This window comes from Chaetodon auriga, chromosome 23 (assembly GCF_051107435.1).
Source record: "Chaetodon auriga isolate fChaAug3 chromosome 23, fChaAug3.hap1, whole genome shotgun sequence".
NCBI lineage: Eukaryota > Metazoa > Chordata > Actinopteri > Chaetodontiformes > Chaetodontidae > Chaetodon > Chaetodon auriga.
Genome location: NC_135096.1, coordinates 19,278,186 through 19,301,574, shown reverse-complemented (window position 1 = coordinate 19,301,574; position 23,389 = coordinate 19,278,186). Strand labels below are relative to the sequence as shown.

At 43.1% G+C, this 23,389-nt stretch overlaps 1 protein-coding gene across 1 annotated transcript; it reads left to right on the top strand.

Moving 5' to 3' along the window:
• The first annotated feature begins 282 nt into the window (after positions 1-282).
• fmnl2b (formin-like 2b) lies at positions 283-23,278 on the top strand. The gene is made up of 28 exons (XM_076723573.1): positions 283-991; positions 4,194-4,277; positions 5,377-5,457; positions 5,657-5,733; positions 6,089-6,172; positions 7,503-7,646; positions 7,719-7,845; positions 9,895-9,971; positions 10,483-10,576; positions 11,286-11,360; positions 11,859-11,969; positions 12,538-12,687; positions 13,107-13,208; positions 13,694-13,914; positions 14,034-14,137; positions 14,355-14,543; positions 16,154-16,174; positions 16,882-17,006; positions 17,277-17,479; positions 18,031-18,265; positions 18,368-18,436; positions 18,619-18,699; positions 19,425-19,554; positions 19,635-19,795; positions 20,027-20,128; positions 20,297-20,392; positions 20,724-20,847; positions 21,001-23,278. Exons 1-28 carry the CDS (start codon positions 875-877, stop codon positions 21,087-21,089), a joined length of 3,273 nt encoding a protein of 1,090 aa, XP_076579688.1. The 5' UTR covers positions 283-874; the 3' UTR covers positions 21,090-23,278.
• The last annotated feature ends 111 nt before the right edge of the window (positions 23,279-23,389 follow it).

The window sequence follows — 23,389 nt, the reverse complement described above, 5'->3', positions numbered from 1 at the left end:
ACATATTCACATACGCGTGTTTATCATTATTATTATTATTATTATTATTATTATTATTGGTTAGGGTCTGATACTGTAGATCATCTAATGTAAACAAATGTGTGTTTGAAAGCAGCTGATCCAGATTCAAATTATATTCACCTCTCTCTCTCTCTCTCTCTCCCTCCCACTGTTGGTCCATGCCTCTCTATCCCAGTGTGTGTGTGTGTGTGTGTGTGTGTGTGTGTGTGTGTTGGTGGGTGGAGCCTGTGGCGGCAGAAGGCTCATTGTCTGAGGAGGCACAGGGAGAGTGAGGGAGGAGGAAGGGTCGAGTGAGCTAGACAAAGACTGCAGCTGTGTGAGAGAGAGAGAGAGACAAAGAGGAGGGAGGCCGACTCTCTCTTTCTTTCTTCATGTGGGGGAGGAGAGGGGGAGGATTAACCGGCTGATCTGCGACACGCGCTCACACACAACACACACACACATTTCATATAAACACACACACAACGACACAGCATCAGAGCTTCAACTGGATCATCATCATCATCCTCATCGTCAGCATCAGCAGCATCAGCATCAGCGGCGGCGGCCACAGCGGTGAGGACAAGAGACAAAGAGACAGAGTGAGAGAGAGACGGGAGGTGGAGGGAGACGATCTTCAGTGTCTGACTGAAAGAGAGAGACAGACAGACAGACAGACAGCAGAAAGAGAGAGACAGGCCTTCAGCAGCTCCAGCCTGTCTGTGTTCAGCGTGTGATGGCCGACCACATGTTCCTGCTGCTGTGTGTCTGCTGAGTGTGTGTGTGTGTGTGTGTGTGTGTGTGTGTGTGTGTGTGTGTGTGTCTGACTGTGGGTGGGTGTGTTCTGTGTGTTTTTTCAGTGTGTGTGTGTGTAATGGGGAACGCAGAGAGCATGGAGAGCCAGCTGGCGGTGATCCGGTCCAGAGCCGCCCCGGTTCGACTCCCGATGCCCGACCCAGCTGAGCTGGAGGAGAGGTTTTCAATCGCACTGGTAAATACACAACACACACACACACACACACACACACACACACACACACACACAAATACAAAAATTAGGGTTTGCTCCACAGTGTCCCCAGATCTAACAGTTAGCATGCTAGCATGATGCTAACATTGGATAATTATCAGTAAACACAGTGTGCAGCTGTGGCTGATGGCAATGTCATCAGTTCTGCAGGTGTTTGCTCATAAACCAAAGTGTTGGACACATTCACATGTTGACCTAATGATGGCGCTAGAGAAAAGTCAGAGGATCAACAAAGTCATTAAAGTTCATCCTGATGAGAACATGAACCACATTTCATCACAATCCATCCAATAATTGTTGACATATTTCAGTCTGGTGTGGCTGGCTGCCAAAAACTGTTTCAGGTCCCTATGAGATTCAGAATCTGCATCCTGGTTCTACAGAGAACTTTGGGATGACTTTAAAGAGAGTCCAGATATTTCAGTGTGTGTATTGTGGTCTCCTGTCTCTGGTTGTTCTGATGAGTCTGCAGAGCTCCTCATATCCACATATCATTAAAGAGACCAGTTCTTCTGGTCTGTGTCGGACCTGTTGGGCATTCTCAGAGTGTGTTTGGACAGGATGTGGTTATCTTTCAGACCTGCAGGAGTTACGCTGACCAGTCCCTTTGGTTATGAGTTCCTGTTGAAGGTCTCGACACTCACGAAGCAGATTCATTAAGAAGGAGTAAAACCAGGGGATGGAGGATCAGTCTACTGGCAGGTCTAGTCTGGAGGAAAGCAGGTGTTTTTAGGAAATGAATTGTTTTTTACAGAAACATCTGGGGACAGTTTTAGAAAAGGTCAGATATCATCTTAACTTTACCCAAAATGTCACATGGAGGGTTGCACGGATTTTTTCTGGGACAGGATCCATTGGTTTCTCAGAGTGAAAGTCTTCGCAGGTCCAAGATGTTGGACCACATCCAGATCCAACCAGAGCTGAGGATTATTGGTTCTGATCCAGAATGTGTAAACAGACTCTGAGGTCTCAAGAGACAAAATGATCCTTTGACATCTGTAGTTCTGGGCTGGAAGTGAGAACAGAGGCTGATGGCGAAGTCTGTGGAAGATCTGAACCCACGAGGAACTGACATCAAGACAGACAAGATAGACAGTTTGAGATGGTGCAGAGCGATACGCTGCCTCTCGGTGTCATGCTGAGTGAAGTGCATGATGCTCTGTGATTTTGTCCACCTCATTCTGGAGGCTTGACTGCATGACACTTGGAAATCTCCTAAGACAAAGACGTGTTCAGGTGTAAGAGCTCAGTGCTACAGTTTCTCTCCACGAGACACAGAGGTGAAATGCCTGATGGGAAATGATTTTCCAAAAGATGGAGTTGAGCACTCATTGGGAGTTTTCACCACAAGCTTTGATGAAACTCTGTGTTGCAATGAAATGACACTTCCATCATCATTTTCAGAGTTTTTCTGCAGTGTTTGTCTACACGAGCTTCAGCAGTAACAAATATATTTAATGAGAGCATTTCTGACATTAACAGCTTGACACATTTGTTCATTCTCCATTCATGTAAACTGGTCCAGACCAGTGAAGCTGTTTGGAGGGTAAGAAGAGGTTCTGCCTCTTTCATGCAGCGTTCACCCTCCTGTGCTGATCTGCATTCACGTGAACACGTGAACACATGAACATATGAACACACAGGCTCATTCACCTGCACTCAGCTCTTATTTCTCATACAAGATTAAACCAAATCATCACAATCAATCAGTGCAAATGATCTGGGGTTTGTAGCTGCTGTTTGACTGCAGCTGTGGGACACGACATACACGTCCGTGTTTGTGACATCATATCATTTTTAATAAAGTTCCTGCTGAAGAATTGTGTTTAGCACCAACAGGAATGATGGCCTCCATCCTAAAACACAGCAGCTCAGTGTTCAGTTCAGGCAGGAAGGCAAAGCGGACGCACAGCAAACGAGCGGCTGAAGTTATTATTCCACATTAGGAGCATTGTTTGCTGCTGCTGCTGCTGCTGCTGCTGCATCACCTCCACCTGATTCCACTCTGCTGCTTTTATTCATTGATCGTATCTCTGAGCTTCATTTCAGAAGCTTCTGACTGATGACAACGAACAGGGTCACGTGTTTCTGGTCAGTTCCAGTGATCTGTAAAGTGAAGCCATCAGTCAGGAATTGGTTTCAAACTTTTCAGTGTTTGCTCATACTGCTCTGCTCGTCATGTCCATCTCCATACAATAACAGTGGACTTCTATTTCATCCTCTTCATCAACGAGGAAGAACATCAAAGCTTCTTCTTCTACAGGAAGTCGAGTCCCGCCAGATCCGAGCTCACGTTTTCATTCATCATCCGCCTGCAATCGGCTTTTTTCATCTTCTTTCAGGGCGAGCAGACGATCATGTCAAACAAGACCCATAAGTTACATGAAGTGAAACAGAATTACAGCTAACTCATTGATTGGACAGTTTTGGTGATGTCATCCTGCATTATCACAACCCATAAGCAGAAACGAAATTAAGGAAATGAGTGTGGGTCATTCAGATCTTTACTGTTTCTGAGATTCTTCTCTCGCAGAAATATCTGAATATAATCAACTGTTAAAATATAACTGATTTAGTGTTATTAGACTGTACATAACTGATTATTATTCTTATCATTATTATTATTCTTAGATTGGAAATTACTGATGATGACGATGACGACGATGATGATAATGATTATTATTAAACTGGAAATAATATTATTATTATGGTTATTAGTATTAGATTAACACTATTTGTGTTATTAGAGTGTGAGTAATTATTTGTGTTATTAGAGTCTAAATAATAAAAATAACTGATGATTAGTATTGTCAGACTGTACTTAATAGATTATTAGTGTCATAATTGCAAATCAACTGCGTGTTTGGTGAAGGACAAACAGGTAGAGACAGGAGAAGCTCTGTGACATGCACTTTTTTGATGTTTACACGCATTTTCATGTTTACTGACTGATTTACATAAAAACAACAAATGACATGACCGATTCAGATTGACTAGAAGATCACTTCCTGGTCAGTTCATGATCAGGAGACTGATTCAGAAGTGGCTTATTTTGTTTATTTTCTATCCAAGTGTTGAAATATGAAATGCATCAGACTTTTGTAGCTCAGAGCAAAAAGAAATTGTCATGTGACTGAAGTTTAAATGAAACTCTGTCTTTCAGAATTCGATGAACCTGCCTCCTGACAAGGTGCGTCTGCTGCGTTCCTATGACAATGAGAAGAAGTGGGAGCTGATCTGTGATCAGGTGGGTTGTGTTAATAAAGTTCACGAGTTTGAATCTGTTCCTACCTGGAGAACCAAGACTTTGTGACAGTGAGACTCAAAAAGTAACTAAAAATCTAAAATATCAGAGACAGTTGTACTACAAAGTCCAGGCTGGATGACCAACGGGTCCCCAGACCCTGAGGGGCCACAAAGAGCCCATGTGTTCCCTATGAGTGACTTTGTGTAAATGTGTAAATGAGGGCCTTGTGGTGGCTCCTGGAGGTTTACCTGAGGCCACATAATACTTTCAGTGTGTCAGATACAAAATGATGATGATGACACAGGAAAACTGCATGCTGAAGCAGTTTGCCAGCACGGTGCACAGTTTTTTCAGCTTCATAATGAAGCAGTCAACTGTTGAGATGTGACCAGGAAACTTTTTCACAGGTAAAATGTGAAAATAAAACTTGAGTTTTAGGAGCAAGGAACTCTGAGACTCATCTACACTGTCAAATCCAGGATGAACACAAGAGAAGTTCATCTGAACAGAAATCATGCTTCTGTTTACATTTAGTCAGACTGAACTTCACTGAAGCTTAATGGAAGTGAATTTAAATTATGTCTATGCTGTAATACTCTTGGATTCAGTGGTGTGTAGTAACACTGGTACACAGCTACAACCACGAAGTTGGAGAGAGACAGCATATGTGAGAAGCCATCAACAATGTTTTTGTTTTTTGAGCAGGGAAATACAGTAAAATTCAGTCACAGATTGTTTATTTGAAGCTAAATAACTGATAACTTCAATCTGAGTAATGCATAAAACTATGCCACATTACTTGTTATAATAAAAAATAATTTGAGTACACTAACACGTTACTTTGTTCCGAGTTTCCACCAACACAGGTTCTATTAATGTTCACTTAATGACATATTTATCATGAAGCTCAGCAGCAGCTGACTTCATGTTTCCTCTCAGAAAGTCCATGTTCTCAATGGAAACTTATCGAGGATGGAAAGCTGACAAGAAACGTTCAACCAGAAAAGTTTCATATGAGGGTTAGGGTTTATGGGGTTAGGTTTGGGTGAAAGCTTAGGGTTTAACCCAATGTGACAAAGGTCTTCTGTGTTTGATGCAGGAGAGGTTTCAGGTGAAGAACCCTCCACACACCTACATCCAGAAACTGAGAGGCTTCCTTGACCCAGCCGTCACACGCAAGGTGAGATAGGAAATGGAGTTTACAGAAGGGTTACATCATCTATGATGTCAGACGGTCAGAGAATAATGACATCATATCATCACATCAGTGGAACTGTTAAAACAGCACATTTTTTTTCTGTTTGTTACGCGAGACAGATTTCCATCTGTTTGTTTTTTATTAACCCCCCGTCTGTCTCTCTCTACCTGTCTGTCTGCAGAAGTTCAGAAGAAGAGTTCAGGAGTCAACTCAGATGCTCAGAGAACTCGAGATTTCTCTTCGCACAAACCACATTGGGTACCTGTTTCTCTGTTTACCTGTTTGTCTTACCACTTGTCTCTCTGCACCTCTGTCCATCTCTTTACACTTTGTGAGGAAAGCAATACTACCTGGTTTATTATTATTATTATTATTATTATTATTATTATTATTATTATTATTATTATGAGTAAATGTGAATTAATTCATGTCAGGTCACAAAGTAATCAACAGTAAAATGTTCACAAATTACGTATTTTATTTGTTTCCCATCACAGTCTGTTTATATGTTTCGAATATGTCGGATCATTAGAAATTAATCCTAACAAAAAAAATGTGTCTCTGACCACCTGTCTGTGTCTTTGACTGACTGAGACTGTCTGTGTCTCTATAGGTGGGTCAGGGAGTTTCTGAATGAAGAGAATCGAGGTCTGGATGTTCTGGTTGAGTATCTGTCCTTTGCTCAGTACGCAGTCACGTAAGTTTGAATGAGTGTCTTTCTTGATCTTGAGTTCCTTATAATCACTATACATACACTCAGTAGCCACAATATTAGGTACAATTAGCTCGTACCAGATTGGAACAAGGTGTTGGAAACATTCCTCAGAGAGTTTGTTTCATACCGACAAGATATCATCAAGTTTCAGATGATTTGGGCTTTGTGACATGGTGCATTATTCTGCTTAAAGTAGCCGTCAGAAGATGGGTACACTGTGGTCATAAAGGAATGGACAGGGTCTGCAACAATACTCAGGTGGGCTGTGGCATTTAAACAATGCTCAATTGGTACTTAGGGGCTCAAAGCGTGCCAAGAAAATATCCCCCACACCATTACACCACCAGCAGCAGCAGCCTGAACCGTTCATACAAGGCAGGATGGATCCATGCTTTCATGTTGTTTACGCCAAATTCTGACCCTACCATCTGAATGTCACAGCTGAAATCAAGACTCATCAGACCAGGCAACTTTTTTTCCAATCTTCTATTGTCTAATTTTGGTGAGTCTGTGTGAATTGTAGCCTCAGTTTCCTGTTCTTAGCTGACAGGAGTGGCATCAGGTGTGGTCTTCTGCTGCTGTAGTCCATCTGCTTCAAGGTTCGATGTGTTGTGCATTCAGAGATGGTATTCTGCATGCCTTGGTTGTAACGAGTGGTTATTTGAGTTACTGTTGCCTTTCTATCATCTCGAAAAAGTCTGCCCATTCTCCTCTGACCCCTGATATCAACAAGGCATTTTTGTCCACATAACTGACACTCATTGGATATTTTCTCTTTTTCTGACCATTCTCTGTAAACCCTAGAGATCGTTGTGCGTGAAAATCTCAGTAGATCAGCAGTTTCTGAAATACTCAGACCAGCTCGTCTGGCATCAACAATCATGCCACATTCAAAGTCACTTAAATCCCCTTTCTTCCCTATTCTGATGCCTGGTTTGAACTTCAGTAAGTTGTCTAGACCACGTCTACATGCCTAAATACATTGAGTTGCTGCCATGTGATTGGCTGATAAGCTAATTTTGTTAACAAGCAATTGAACAGGTGGCCAGTGAGTGTATATAGTATATGTGTATATACACTATGCAAATTTAAAACTGTATAATATAGTAAAGACAGAAACGTTTCCACATGCTTTCCCATATTTATAATTGCAATAATAATAATTAGAATAATTGTTCTGCTCGTGTCACATTGAAGGTGTTTAGTTTGTATTCTCTGTAACACTCTACACAGTTTAAAGTGGTCCAGGATGTTGGTGAACCTCTGTACTTCATCTTTAAAAACATACAAAAACTGTTGCTTGTGTCTTCAGGTTCGATAATGAGCAGTCAGAGGCTGGAGGTGAGGTCTCGTCTATAGACTCTCCCTGGAGTCGTTCCATAGAGGATCTCCATGGCGACTGCAGCCTCCCCTCCCCATCCTCCTCTGCACCCCGAGCAGCTCGGCACTCCATCAGGTAAAGAGTAAAGGACAAACTCACCAGATAAAGTCCACTCTATCATCTGATGATGTTTCTCTGTGTTTGTAGTTCAGCTTTGGTGACTCGATCCAACACTCTGCCGAGTCGTCGAACTTTGAAGAATTCTCGACTTGTCTGTAAGAAAGACGACGTTCACGTTTGTGTCATGTGTCTGAGAGCCATCATGAACTACCAGGTAGTACCTGAATATTTCACTTATTCAAATATATTAAAATGTAGGTATAATGCATCCAAGGGGGGTTGGAAAAAAGGGCAACTGCACTTGATTGTAGAAATCTGAGAATGTTTCACCTCTCATGCAGGCTTCTTCAGTTCTGACTGACTGGTAGGGAGTCCCAGGCATTTAACCTCTGTGGGGTGTTATCAAGGTTATTGATATCACTTGGGTTGTTAGTGCTCCTCGGTGTCTAACAGCAGACATAAGAGCTGCTGGAGTCACCTGAGCCCAGGTGTAAATAATTGTTAAATCTCCTGGGAAAGGATGAAAGGACAGCATTGTCAGTGGAGGATCATTGGAAGTGGTGTCGTAAACCTCCTTCTCTGTTGAGGGATGGTTTCTCTGTGTTTCTGTAAATAGCCTCCTTCACTCCTCTTTCAAACCACCTGTTCAAAATTTGTGTATGTTGTCCTCCAATGAGTGTTCCTTATCTTTCAGGTGGAGGTAAATTGTCTTGACCTTTCCTGGACAGTGAGGTCGGAAAGGGGTGCCTTTGTATTGGCGAGGTCCACCAATACCTTTGATCTGATCAGTTCTGCCTCAGTTTCTGTTAACTCTTTGTCCTTATGGCTGATTCTGTTGCTGTGATGCGGTCAGGTATTGGTACATGCTGTGGTATGATGGAAAAGTTAGGTGTCTTTCATCCAGTGCACATATATAGTACACATATTGTGCTGTAGACATTGAAGAGGACAGGATCCTCCACATTTGTGTAAACAGGAAACAGACCAATACTTACTCTTTGCCTCTCACCACCCACTGGTTCCTAAGCTGAAGACAGTCTGCAGAATACTGCAACACCAAGCTAATAGTGTGCCAACAAGTGTCCAAGAGAAGGACCACAAACCACTGAGGGATTCACATAGAGGATGTGGACCGTCGCTGGGCCTTTGTGGAAACAGCCACAAGATCCAGGAAGAAGAACAGCACTGCAGGTGGAGAAGGAAAGAAGAACAAACGCCACAACATCGTCATTCCAGATGTGTCTGAAGTATCTGAGAAACTCCGGAGGATCTTCATCAAACACACCAAGACAGAAACTGTTCCACCTGAAATACCAAACACAGGAAAAGCTGCAGTCCAATGCAGTGAGGAATGCACAGACTTGTATAGGACACTAAAGAACCATTAAACATACACATGGCTCGACACAGGAGGACCAACTCCTCAGGTCAAGACTCAGCAGTTTACCCTCACCTCAAAAATAAGTGACACTCACTGGAGGACTACAACGTGCATATTTTGGATGGTTAGGGCTTGAAAAAGTGAAGGAGGCTACTTAGATAAAAATAGAGGAACCGTCCATCAGCAGAGGAGGAGGTCTAAGACACCACTTACCTTCCAGCTACAATGCAGTCCTTTGATCCCTTCACAGGAGATTTACCATTTTTTCACAGTTGGCCTCAGGTGAAGACTCCAATGACTGTCATTCGTACCTGGGCTCCAGCGGCTCTAACGACTTCTGTTAGACAGTTAGAGAGCTTTAGCGACCCATATCGTATCTTTGTACCTTGATAACGACCCCACAGAGGTCAAATACCTGGAACTTCCAACCAGTCTTTTAAGAACTGAAGAAGTCTCTTGGAAGAAGGTGAAATGTTTTCAAGCTTCTCTAACTGAGTCCAGTTGCCCTTGATAGTTTCCTCCATCATGCTCAATGTATTTTGGTGAAAACACAACTAAGTTTATTTTTTCCTATTCACCCTACAGACCAATAATTTGACATATATTTGTATAATATATTAGTTCAAAAACAGTCCAATTAATCTATTATTCTTAATTATGGCTAATTAAGATCTTGTGGTAGAAATCAAAGAAACACAGAGATGTGAATATCTGATGACTTATGACATAAAATTTAAAATCTGGTTCTTCTGTCTGATCATACAGATGATTTAATATGGATTTAAATATAGATTTATTCCATGAAATAGTTTCAATCTCATCCTCCTGCACACACACACAATAAAGTATGTAGATGTGACTGATCTTCATTCTCTTCCTCAGTACGGATTCAACATGGTCATGTCTCATCCTCATGCTGTCAACGAAATTGCCCTCAGCCTCAACAACAGGAACCCCAGGTCAGTACTACACATAGGTAGTTCTGAAACACACAACTACTACCTCCTGAAACTAGGGTTAACCGTAACCCTGACTATTTTGGAGCATAAACTACAGAGTCAAAGAAAATGCAGACACAAACTATGAATAACAACAAAACATGACTGAATACTACAAACTAAAACTGAAAAACTACAAACTACACCGACAACAACTAAATTTTCCCGGTGTGGGATCAATAAAGTCTTATCTTTTAACGAGACTATGACTGAAAAACTACAAATTACAAAGTACGACTGAAAACGACATACTACGACCAAAAAATTACAAATTACGCCAGTTAAAAAGTAGAATTTACAGACAGCTGTTCGTGAATTTTTCAATAAAGAAATCTACTGATTGTAGTTCAGCGACAGAATTAACAAGCTTTTTGTAAAATGTCACTATTGAATATTTAACTTTTATTAACTCTCTCTCCACCTGTCTGCTGACCTGCCTCTCCACCTGTCTACTGGCCCTCTACTTCATCAGGACAAAGGCTCTGGTTTTAGAGTTGTTGGCAGCGGTGTGTTTGGTCAGAGGTGGACATGAGATCATCCTGTCGGCCTTCGACAACTTCAAAACTGTAAACAACATCAAACGCTGTGTACACACACACAAACACACACACTGTAACAAATGATGCTGCTAAAACACCTTTAATCTGACACTTTCTGATGCTGATCTAATGATGAATGGAATGCATTTATGTAGCGCTGTTTTCTGACCACTAAAAGTACTTTACAACACAAGCCATGTTCTCACTCACACAAACACACACACACACACACACACACACACACACACACACACACACACACACACAGAAGGGGCAGCAATTAGGAGCCATTTGGAGTTCAGTGTCTTGCTCAAGGACACATTGATATGCAGTCTCAAGGAGCCAGGGATTAACCTACCAACCTTCTGATTGGACAACCCGCTCTGCCTCCTAAGCCACAGCCACCTGGCCCCAACCTAACAGCGATCTAATAATGATCCTACAGGGATGAAAACTGATCTGATAATGGTCTAGAAATGAACAAATAATGATTCTATAATAATCTAATATTGATGTGATATTGAAAATAATAATGAGTCCGGAATGATCTAATAATGAGTTTAGAATGATCCCATTACTGACTCGTTCTTGGTGTCAAAATCTATGACTCCAATCACACAAGAGCACTTTGACATCCATTCGCTTTACCTTGGGACAAAGTGTTTGCTCATTGGTTGATTGCTTCACAGGTTGACTGATTGACTGTTTGATTGACTGATGGATTGATCTGTTGCAGGTGTGTTCAGAATCAATGCGTTTTGAGAAGTTGATGGAACATTTTAAGAACGAAGATGACAACATCGACTTCTTGGTACAATGGCTTAACTTTAAACTGAACTTCGTTTACTTTGTAAATCTTTACAAATACATCTTTATTTTTTACATTAGATTGTCATCATCAGAGTGCAACACAGAGACAACGAAATGCAGTTTAGGATCTAACCAGAAGTGCAAAGAGTCATAATACCCAAAAACATAAATACATGCGAGTAGTGCAATTGGCACGAGGTATAAACAGTAGTGGTATGTGCAGGTAGTGCAAGTAATTTCAATGCAACCAACATTTAATTCAATTAATGAATTCAGGATTAAGTTCTTAAGTCATTTCATTTTACGTTGGTGAATTCATGTTTATTTACAGTCATCACGTTGTTTAGCTATTAGCTTTAACAGATTTTAAACCACATGTTCAAAGTACCTTACTTCATGATTACCTGAACATAACTCACCTGTGATTAAAGTTTAATTAGGGTGACTTCATTGGCAGGTTAATAACTGGGTATTAACTGAACTTGTGTCTGGCTGTCAGGTGGCCTGTATGCAGTTCATTAACATCGTGGTTCACTCGGTGGAGGACATGAACTTCAGAGTCCACCTGCAGTACGACTTCACAAAACTCAACCTCGATGAACACTTGGAGGTAACACGTGACATGTTCCACTCTCAGCCAATCACATGACGGCAAACATGATTCCATGGGCCTGTTCGAAATTCCATACATAAATTCTACTGAGTACACTACAACAGCATGTGAGATTTTCCAGTGTGTCTGAAACCGTAGTATGAACTAAGTCATATTTGAGGTGCGTTCTAATTTCAGTGAATATTTCAGTATGCAAACACTGGACACAACACCGGCATAAATATTCCACAATGCAATGCAGCTGTGATAACAACAATGACGGTGGACAGCGACCAAGACAACTCCAGCTCTGGCATAACGCCAATTACGTTTCAATTTAAGTGCGGTTGGTATGTGTTAACGTGGAGATGTGTCGCATCAGAGGCTCTCGAATAGCGGCGTGCGAGTCACTTTCACACTGATGAGTATGTTTGAAAAGACAGCAAAAACAAACATGTGGACAAAAAAGAGTTTTATACACTGTTAACCCATCTCCCTACCTGTCTCCCTGACCATCTTTCTACCTGTCGTCCTACCTGACTTCCTGCCTGTCTCTCTGTTGACTGTCTTGACTGTCGCACCTCAGAGGTTGAAGCACACAGAGAGCGATAGGCTGCAGGTTCAGATTCAGGCATACCTTGACAATGTGTTCGATGTCGGGACACTGCTGGAGGACGCCGAGACCAAAACTGCTGCTCTGGAACGAGTCGAGGAGCTGGAGGAGAGCCTGGGCACGGTAAGACAGACAAGTGGAGAGGCAGACAGGTGTCACTTGTAGCACCTATGTCCAGTTGCACCAGAAAGTTGCGTTAGGGCACTTATTCTTGTTGTTCTTTCCCGTCTAGAACCTTGCTTGTTTGTATGACAAATCTCATATGTATGTGACAAATTGTAAATTGTATTAATCTGTTTGTCTCTATATGCTATATCTATATGCTCAATAGACAGAAAGAGGTATAGAAAGAGACAGACAAGAATTGTACATAGACAGATAGCTGTCTCTCTCTCTGTGCTCATATGTTGGAGTTTCAGCTCAATGTGGAGAACAAAGCAATGACAGAGAGCTAGACAGATGGAAACAGACAGGTAGAACAAAAGACAGACAGGTACACAGACAGGTGTCGTACTGACCTGTTTATCTCTCTCTGTCCACAGATGTCAGAGCGCCTGCTGGACGTGGAGAATGAAGCAATGCTGAAGATTGTTGAACTGGAGAAACAGCTGATGCAAACCAACAAGGAGCTTGATCACGTCAGGGTCAGTCCTATCACCATGGAAACCATATACCTATTACTAATGACAGAGCTGTTAAAGCAACAGTCGGACATAAAGACTGTCTACATTTCTGTTTGTACACCTGACCAGAAAGTTTTCCTCAAATATTGTACTGTTCCTTTAACTCTCAAAACTGTTTTAATGTGTCAGGCTGTTCCTCATCTCTGACACCATCTTCCCCTGGCTCTCCACCTGTGACCTTTACAGCAACATGATGCACTGTACCCTTAACGCACCTGTGATCTGTACAGTAACATGTTCTAACATCTCTTTAACACACCTGTTACCGGTACAGTAACATGATGCACCATACTTTTAACAAACCTGTTACCTGTTCAGTAACATCTTGTACAGTCTCTTTAACACATCCCTTACAAGTGCATGTTACATGTCATGTTCCTCTAACTGACCTGTTTCCAGCACAGTAACACTTTGTACTGTCTCTTATGCACCTCTTACCTGTGCAGGAGGTGTATGCGAGTGCTAACTCTCAGGTGCACACCTTGAGGCGGATGGTCCGGGAGAAGGACCAGACGATCCGGCGTCAGAGTCGTCTGGAACGTCAGGCTCAGGAGGCCCAGCAGGCCGGAGGACCAGGAGCTCCTCAACCCCAGAGAGGAGAGGGGGATGGGGGGGTGGCTGACTCTGCGTCCCCCTCACCTCCACCTTGTCCGAACCTGTCCCCAAGGTGTGAGATCACTGTGCACTATCGGCACAGCAGCAATAATAAAACAATAACAGGGCATTATAAAAGTAACCAATGAGTGAAAGATTGATGTTGATTGATAACCTGATTGATTTCCACAGTCCTGAGACCGTAGCCTATCACAGCATGGGACCAGGGATAGGCGGAGCTCCAGGGATGCCGGCCCCACCCCCTCCCCCTCCTCCACCTCCAATACCAGGCACAGGTGAATCTCCATTAATCAGAACACTGGTTTAGATATTTAATCATAACCTGCAGAGACAAGAAGTAGAGTTTCCACCTAAGTAAAAACTGATACTGCAAGCACTACTAAGTGATGCTACTACTGCCAACATATACTACAGGTACTCCCACATAACATCAATGAAGGATAAACTTTCTGTACAAATTTGAACATTTTTCTTTCTCCTGTTTTTCTTTAGTGCCTAATGGGTCGTACCCTGCACCTCCTCCCCCTGCTCCTCCTCCACCCCCTCCTCCCCCTCCTCCCCCCTGTCGGACCAGTGAGCTGTCCTCATCTGTCCCCATGCCCCCTCCTCCTCCTCCTGTGGCTCCCCCTCTACCAGGGTCAGGGGGGTCACCCACAGTCATCTTTAACTCGGGACTTGCAGGTGAGACCGAACAAGAGGGTCTAAATGAAATGTTCACAGGCTGCACTTAAAATATGGACCGTGAACAGTAACTTTCAGTTAAAAGTCTTGTAGGATTGTTGATGCCCCTAGCCGTCATGTAAGTCGTTAGGGTTACATGTGTCATGGTGTGAATGACAAGCCACCTGGGGTGGGGTCTCGGGGCTGCATAAAAAGGAGGATCAATACCTGGGATCCTCCAGACCCACTCAGACCCATCAGCAGCAGCATCAACTCAGTTACCTACAACACTGCCCGACATCTAATGAACATCCTAGTTCTCTTGGTCAGCAACATTCCACACCACATCAAAACTCCCAGGGTTTTGCCAATAAAGTGGGAAATAGAAAACTGGACTCAGATGAGACCATGGTATCTTACAATGTCACTTCAATCTTCCAATGCATTCCCACCCTGGAAGCAGTCAGGACTGTAAGGAAATTGTGCCCTGCTAGACCTCTGCCTGACAAGCACCTATTTCCAGTACAACTAGGGTTTCTACACACAGAGGCATGGCTGTGCCATGGTGTCACCGGTCTCTCCTATAGTGGTCAGTCTCTTCTATATGGAAGAAGTAGAGAGCAGAGCCCCGATCTCCTTCACAGGAACTCCCCCAGCCAGGTTTAGGTACGTGGATGACTTCTAGTTCAAAATTAGAGCACAGGAAGTGGAAGCTTTCACTAATCACATCAATGCAGTGAATAGCAACATCAAGTTCGCTCAGTTGGATGTTAAAGGAAACAGTGTGGCCTTTTTGGATTGCACAGCACACATTGAAGATGGCAGGAGCCTCAACATCAAAGTATACAGAAAACCTACCTACACGATCAATATCTGGCCTTTGATTCTCACCACCCACCGGAGCATAAGCTGGAGGTCATCAGAACCAGAAACCATCAGACTTAGAATGTCCCCACAAGGACAGAAGGCCAGGAGATGGAGCAGAAACACATCAGGGAAGCACTCAGAACATGTGATTACTCAAACTGGGCCTTCATCAAAGACCGCAAGAAAACACAGAACAGAAAGAGAGGCACAACATTTTCACCCCTTACATTGTAGGAGTATCTGAAAAACTCGAGAGGATTTTCAACAAACACCACATCTCTGTTCACTTCAAGCCTGGTAACACCTTGAGGCAGAAACTTGTCCACCCTATGGACAAAACACCCAGACACAAGCAGTGTTGTAGGCCCTGTCCAGTGCAGTGTGGAATGCTAAGACTTGGACACTGAGGAAAAAAAGAACAGCTTCACAAGAGCATGACAAAACACAGGAGAGCCAACACCTTAGGTTGACAACTCATTTGAAGACAATGATGTACATATTTCGGCCAGGTAAGACTGATGGTTTGAAAGAGTAGTGAAAGAAGCCATCCATGTCAAACTGGAATGACCATCACTGAACAGAGGAGGTGGTCTACAACATTGCCCATTTACAATGCAGTCCTGAGACCCATCCCCAGGTTTAGGGTTATGGTTCCATTCCCAATCCAAAATTGTCAAAGTGTCATAACAAATGTGAAACAATCTTTTATGAACTGAATTTCATGATTCTAACATGTTGTTTTTTCTTTCTTGTTCTGCTGACAGAGGGTCCTCTCAAGTTATTCTGTACGTTTACTTACAGTCTTACATTTAAACATCTTTGAATTTCTCCATTTCCTCCATTTTCCACCTCCTTTGTTCATCCTCCTTCTCTCGCTCCCTCTCTCTCTATACACACACACACACACACACACACACACACGTGTGTGTGTGTGTGTGTGTGTGTGTGTATAAATATAGTTGATTTTTTTTGTATTTTGTCTCCTTTTTTCCTTCCTGCTACTGTTGCTTGCTATCTGTTACACCATAATTTCCATGCTGGGGGATTTAAAAAATATCTTGTGTCATCTTCCATCATTTTTTTTCTCTATTTCAACCTCCATCATCCTGTTGATGTCAACCTCCATAACGTTAAATGCTAAATGGCTTCATGTACATTCTATCCAAAGTGCTTTACAAGATTTTCATCACTCATTCAATCATTCACACACTCACACACCAATGGCATGGATCTGGTTTAACCATTGGGAGCACTTTGGGCTTCAGTGTCTTGCTCAATAAGAACCACCAACCCTGTGATTAGTGGATGACCTGCTCTACCTTCTGTACCACGGTTGCCCCTTTAACCGTCTTTCAATTTTTTGTCCTCCATCATCCTCGAGGAGCAGTAAACTGAGTATTAAAGCAGTTTTAGGGGTTATTAGGGGCTATTAGTCTGATATCTGACAGTTACAGCTAACATCTGCTCACTTGTCTTTCTCCCTGTTGTGCAGCGGTGAAGATAAAGAAGCCAATCCAGACCAAGTTCAGGATGCCAGTATTGAACTGGGTCGCCCTGAAGCCGAGTCAGATCAATGGGACAGTCTTCAATGACATTGATGATGAGGCCATCTTGCGGGTAAAACACCAACACATTTTAAATGTTGTATTTGGATCCAACAATTACAATCAAGCATTTAGGATTAAGAAAAGAGGCTAAAAGCACACTTCAATAATAAATTTGGTCAAAAAAAATAAACAGAAGAGAGGAGTCTGTAATGAAAAGGAGCTGAAATGCTAACATCTTCACTTGTTGATGTGCACTCATGCTTTCTCTCAGCCTGGATGTGGAGGAGTCTGAAGAGCTGCTAAACTACCTGTCTCTCCTGTCTACCTGTCTTTCTCTCAGGACCTGGATGTGGAGGGGTTTGAAGAGCTGTTTAAGACAAAGGCTCAGGGTCCAGCTGTGGACTTGACTCTGTCCAGACAGAAACTTCCTCAAAAAGCTCCATCCAAAGTTTCTCTACTGGAGGCTAATCGAGCCAAAAACCTGGCTATCACTCTCAGGAAGGCCGGTCAGGGGTCAGAGATCATATGTCGCGCCATCCACACGTAGGTCAAAGTCCACAAGTGCCATCAGTGACAATTACAGAGAGAATAACCTCCACCAGGAACTCTACCAGTAAAAACCAAAATCAATTACACAAACAAGACAAACTCTACAAGTCCCAGTAAAAGTAACAGGAATAAGACAAACACTATGAGCAGCAGTAACACAAATAAGACAAAGTCCCAGTAACTAAGATAAACCTTACGAGTCCCAGTAAAAGTAACATAAAGTCTAAGAGTCCCAGTAGCAGTAACACAAGATAAACTCTATGAGTCACAGTGACAGCAGCATAATTGTTCACAGCGTAGTAGTCAGGACCAGGTAGAAGCAGAGTAATGCTAACTAACTACGACCGAATGTCAACACACTTTACTCTCTCTCTTGTGTGCATGGGGTGATTCTGCTGTGTTATTTGTTACATGAGTCCATCAGACAAGTGTGTCCTGATTGGCTACCAGGGGAGTCAATAGAGCAGAAGGGCAGTCTGTAAAGATCTGATTTGTATTTAAATGATTACTTGTTCCCCTGAACACTCTGGTCTGTGTTTCCATAGGTTTGACCTACGCACGGTTCGGGTCGACTTTGTGGAGTGTCTGATGCGTTTCCTGCCAACGGAGGCCGAAGTGAAGCTCCTACGGCAATACGAGAGGGATAGAAAACCTCTGGAAGCTCTGAGCGACGAAGACAGGTTCATGATGCAGTTCAGTCGCATCGAAAGACTCAGTCAACGCATGTCGATCATGACCTTCATGGGCAACTTCACCGAAAACGTCCAGATGTTAACTCCGGTAAGACAGACAGGTAGAAACAGACGTGTGTTGTGTGTTGACAAACAGACAGTTATACAGACAGATAGTAGTGACCTGTCTCACTATGTCTTTTCTTCTCAGCAACTCCACGCCATGATTGCTGCTTCAGTTTCAATAAAATCATCTCAGAAGCTCAAGAAGATACTTGAGGTCAGTCAGTGTTTATATACACATCTGTTTATATAAATATACAGTATAATCTTCTGTGTACATAAATATGCAGTATGTGTGAGTAGCCTCTCTATATAAAGGATGTACAGATAAACACATCTATGCAATATAACTAAGACTGAGTGTCAGTGTGAAATAGTACCTTTCTCTATTTTTTGTAGATCATTCTGGCTCTGGGGAACTACATGAATAGCAGTAAGCGAGGAGCTGTGTATGGATTCAAACTGCAGAGTTTAGACCTGGTAACACACACACGTAACATACTTTTTTGAAGTTTATTGACAGCTTCAGTTCTGATGAATACTGACAGCCGCAGTGTTGTGCTTTTACCTCACAGCACCCTGGTCAACACAACACATTGAAATTACACATCTAAACCAATATGGGATTTACGGTGATTAAAAATAATCTCAATTTCTTTCATTTTTAATTCACCTGAAGTCTGGGTGGCATGGTGGCGCAGCAGGTAGTGCACTTGCCTCACAGCAAGAAGATCGCCGGTTCGATCCCCGGGTCGTGCAGGGCCTTTCTGTGTGTAGTTTGCATGTTCTTCCTGTGCATGCGTGGGTTCTCTCCAGGCACTCCGGCTTCCTCCCACAGACCAAAACATGCTCATTAGGTTAATTGGTGACTCTAAAAATTGTCCTTAGGTGTGAGTGTGTGAGTGTGAGCGTGAATGGTTGTTTGTCTATACGTTGCCCTGTAATGGACTGGCGACCAGTTCAAGGTGTACCCCGCCTCTCGGGGTCACCCATTGACACCCATTGTCACCCATTGACAGCTGGGATAGGCTCCAGCCTTTTCAGGTATAGAAAATGAATGAATGACCTGAAATCTGTCCAATGACCTTGAACCTTGAAGTTTGCAGAATGAGCTCCCATCTGTTGAACTTGAAAATATATGAGAGTATGCTACTGGTATGAGGTTTGTAGTACCAGTTTTGTTATAAGTGTGTGTTTGTGTTCAGCTGCTGGAGACGAAATCGACAGACAGGACACAGACGTTGCTTCATTACATCGCCAACGTGGTGAGAGAAAAATATCCTGCAGTGTCTCTGTTTTACAACGAGCTTCACTACGTTGACAAAGCTGCTGCAGGTAAGTCTGTCAGCCAGTTACACTCTGGTAAACACATCAGATTCTGTGGCCCTCACCTGTGTGTCCTTACCTGTTTGCAGTGAGTCTGGAGAACGTGCTGTGTGATGTGAAGGAACTGCAACGTGGGATGGAGCTCACCTGGAGAGAGTTTAGTGTTCAACACAACAGCACGCTCAAAGACTTCATCAGCAGGAACGAATCAAGACTCAGCAAGCTGCAAGAGGATGCACGCATTGCTCAGGTGGGACAACAAACGTACACCTGATGCTGATGACATCATTATTACAGTGGTCCAGTCACAGTGCAGCAGAAACACTGTTGTTGTCAGTAGCTTAATTTCAGTAAATGTCGTGTTACAATCATCTGAAATGTTAAAGTATGATTTGTTTTTAATTTGTAAACAAACATGACAAATAAACAGTCTTAACAACGCTGTAACAACTCATGTAGATGTTGTTTGCACTCACTCCAGGACGCATTTGAAGATGTGGTTAAATTTTTCGGAGAGAGCTCCAAGACAATGCCGCCATCAGTCTTCTTCCCCATCTTCGTCCGTTTCATTAAAGCGTACAGGGTGAGTAAACACAACCCACCTCGGGTTCCACCTCCTCGTCAGGGGGTGTGGCCTATGGATCTGAAACTTCTCCCACAGTGAGACCGCAGGCAGGGCATCAAACAACACACAGCTAAAAACAAGAAAAGGCTGCTCTGCATTTAATGTGTGTGTGTTTCGTGTGTTCAGCTGGCAGAGGAGGAGAACGAGCAGAGGAGGCGCCAAGAGCAGATGTTACTGGAGAAACTGGAGCAGGAGGAGCAACAGGAGGAGGAGGAGACCAAGGTGAGTTGGTGACTTCGGACCTTTCACACAGGTGGAACAGGTGCTGCTGAGTCATGATTCATTTTACACTCGTCAGCATCTCAACATTGACTGTGAACTTCTCAGCGAAGAAGTAAAATTCAAAATTCAAAGTGGACAGACGGCTCACTGACGTCCTCGAGGCTCGCAACATTACAGAAAAGACAGTTTATGACATGACTGACATCACGGATTGTGATTTGAATCACAGCATGATGTAATGATGTGACAGGTAACGTGACAGCTCGTGTGAAACAAAAGTAATTCACAAAGTGATTCTTAACGGTCAAACTGTCCCCGTCCTCTCCTCCAGTCTCCATCCCACAGAGGGAAGCGGCAGCAGCAGGAGCTGATCACCGAGCTCAGAAGACGACAAGGAAAAGACAACCGCCATGTTTACGAAGGGAAGGACGGAGCCATAGAGGACATCATCACAGGTAAACACGTCGTCATCACAGGTGAACGTTGTGTTATTATCACAGGTAAACGCAAACCACCTATGAGCGCATTGTCAGGGGCAACAAAAGGGCATCAGACCAGGTGTTTCCTGTCTGTTTTCTGATTGGCTGTTTTGTTTTTCTCACCTGCAGCTCTGAAGACCGTCCCCTTTACGGCCCGATCGGCCAAACGCAGCTCTCGCTTCTTCTGTGACCCCGCCCACTCCGAGGAACACTACTGAGAGAGAGAGAGACAGAAAGAGAAAGAGACAGAGAGACATTAGAGTGAGAGAGTTTATATGTCAGCATGTTTGAGGATGATGACATGTCTTCTTCAGCTGGCCACGCCCACTTTTAATCAATGGGCCCAATCAGCACTTTGAACATTTCTTATGAATCAATGTGAACTTATGACATCATGTTTTGTATGTTATTTTATTGGTCAGTTTGTGAATAGACCACATGCCCAGATACCACCTGACCTCTGACCTCAGGGGTCACTGTTTCTTATTCTTCGTTTCTGATCTGATGCGAATGGATAGAAAACAGTGTGAACAGGCCGATGTGGAGTCAGACTGGTTTGACTGAATCAGTAACTGTTCCTGAGCTTTTGATCGTGTTGCATGGTCTTCCTCAGCAAATAGCGATGCGCTGTTGACATTAAATGATAGCTGTTCACTTTTCACATTTTGAAGGACATCTTGCCTTGTGGGTTTGAACCTTTAATGTTGATTCTTAAATAAAAAATATCTCATTCTGAACAAACATGACATGCAACTGCGTCTGCTGAGGAAGATCATTTCATACTTCTGAAGTAGACAAATTATTCGAAAAGCAAATACGCTTCCTTTTCCTTGAACCAAAAGGAAAAATGTCCTGAAGGTGAGGGAGGATGTTACGAAAGATGCCGGTGGCATTTATAGAAACGTGACGTTTGTGCCCAAGTTGTGCCTCATTTTTCAAAAATACCACAAGACCATCAAACTGTGGGCCAATTCAATGTGGTCTCTGGAGTTTTTCCACCATTGGTGACGCTGGAGAGCAGCGTCCTGATGAGGCGGTATTGTTCACACTGTTCATCATGTTTTCAACATCTGCACACAAGTACCTCATAAGTTCATTAACAACAGCAAAAACTCCCAGCTGAGTGGGATCACATGAAGACTAAAAACGTAGAAAGCTTTGCTTAGTTCACGCGGTGAGGAAACTTTTTTTAAGTAAACTGTCACTGTCAAAGTTTCTTAGAAACATCCTGAAACCAAACACTGCCTGTGTCAAAGGTCTGCCAGTTTCAAAGTGCCTGCCCCCAATAAAACCTGACCCAAAGTCCTGGTTTTGGGTCAGCAGGTCTGTGGTGGTTCTGGGTTCCTTTCGATCCATCTTTAACTGGATCTTGTACAGGGTTCTCCTCCTTTCACTACATTGTGTTCTCTTGTATTTACAAGCCTTACCTGAGCTCGAGATGCACAGTCTGGCACCTGTCTGCAGGATCTGGATTTCTATTTCATTAAGTTACGAACAAGAAACAGTGTTAGCAAAAGAAGCTTCAAAATGGCCTTCAGAGCCAAAATCTTTGCCAAACTCTCTGTGACTCTGGCTCTATCCAGTCACCTTCCTGAACCCAACCCTTCCTTTCAATGTTGTTAGCCTGTCACCTAGCACCAGAGCCACACCATGAGAAACATAAAGTCTCAAACATGTTTCATCCTGTGAAATCACGTAGGCATATCAATGCAAACTTGCTGTGTTTTAAATTTGTCACCTGAAGCTGATGACTCAGGTATGAGCTGCAGTTTGAGGTGTTAAAGTGAGGGGGCGCTGTAGCAGACAACAAGGAAACAACAACTGTCTCCACACGGCTGTGAGTCTGAACCGATTCTAATAGATGGACTGCGTTTAGATTTACAGGATTCGGGTTTAAACTAACAGATGATAAGCTTCACTGATACTCTATGTGGAAAACCTCTGTCATCAGTCTTTACCTGGATGGACTGAAAGAGACCTGGACACACCTGTAAAATAAATGACCACAACTGGAAATACATGAAAAAATCTGAGCAAACATGGACAAACAAGGACAAACTTGGAAAAACGTGGAATAATATGGACAGAGCTGGACAGACCTGGACAGAGCTGTAGTGTAGTGTGGAGAGTCGGGTTTCAAACACTGAAAGTCACTGTCACTGTGTCTGGTCCAAGCAGTGCTCAACACCCCCTCCTAGGCCTCATCTCCCACTCCCCATCGCCTTCATTTCAGACCTGAAACCATCATCTCTCGTCAAACAGGACACAAAGTGAAACAGCACAAAGTTTTCTAAGTGTACATACATTTTCTAGAAAGCTGTGTATCGTTGCTCGTACTCGTGTTTGTTGGTTGCTTGTGGTGATTCTGCACTTATTGGTGTAAATAAAACGCACCCTGTCTCCATGACGCTGTTGTCTCTCAGTTCCACATCACTGAGACAGATGACGCCACGGTTTGAAACAAAGTCCTCTAAAGCTAAAGACAAAATAATTCATTCCAATGTTTGATCTCCATCAC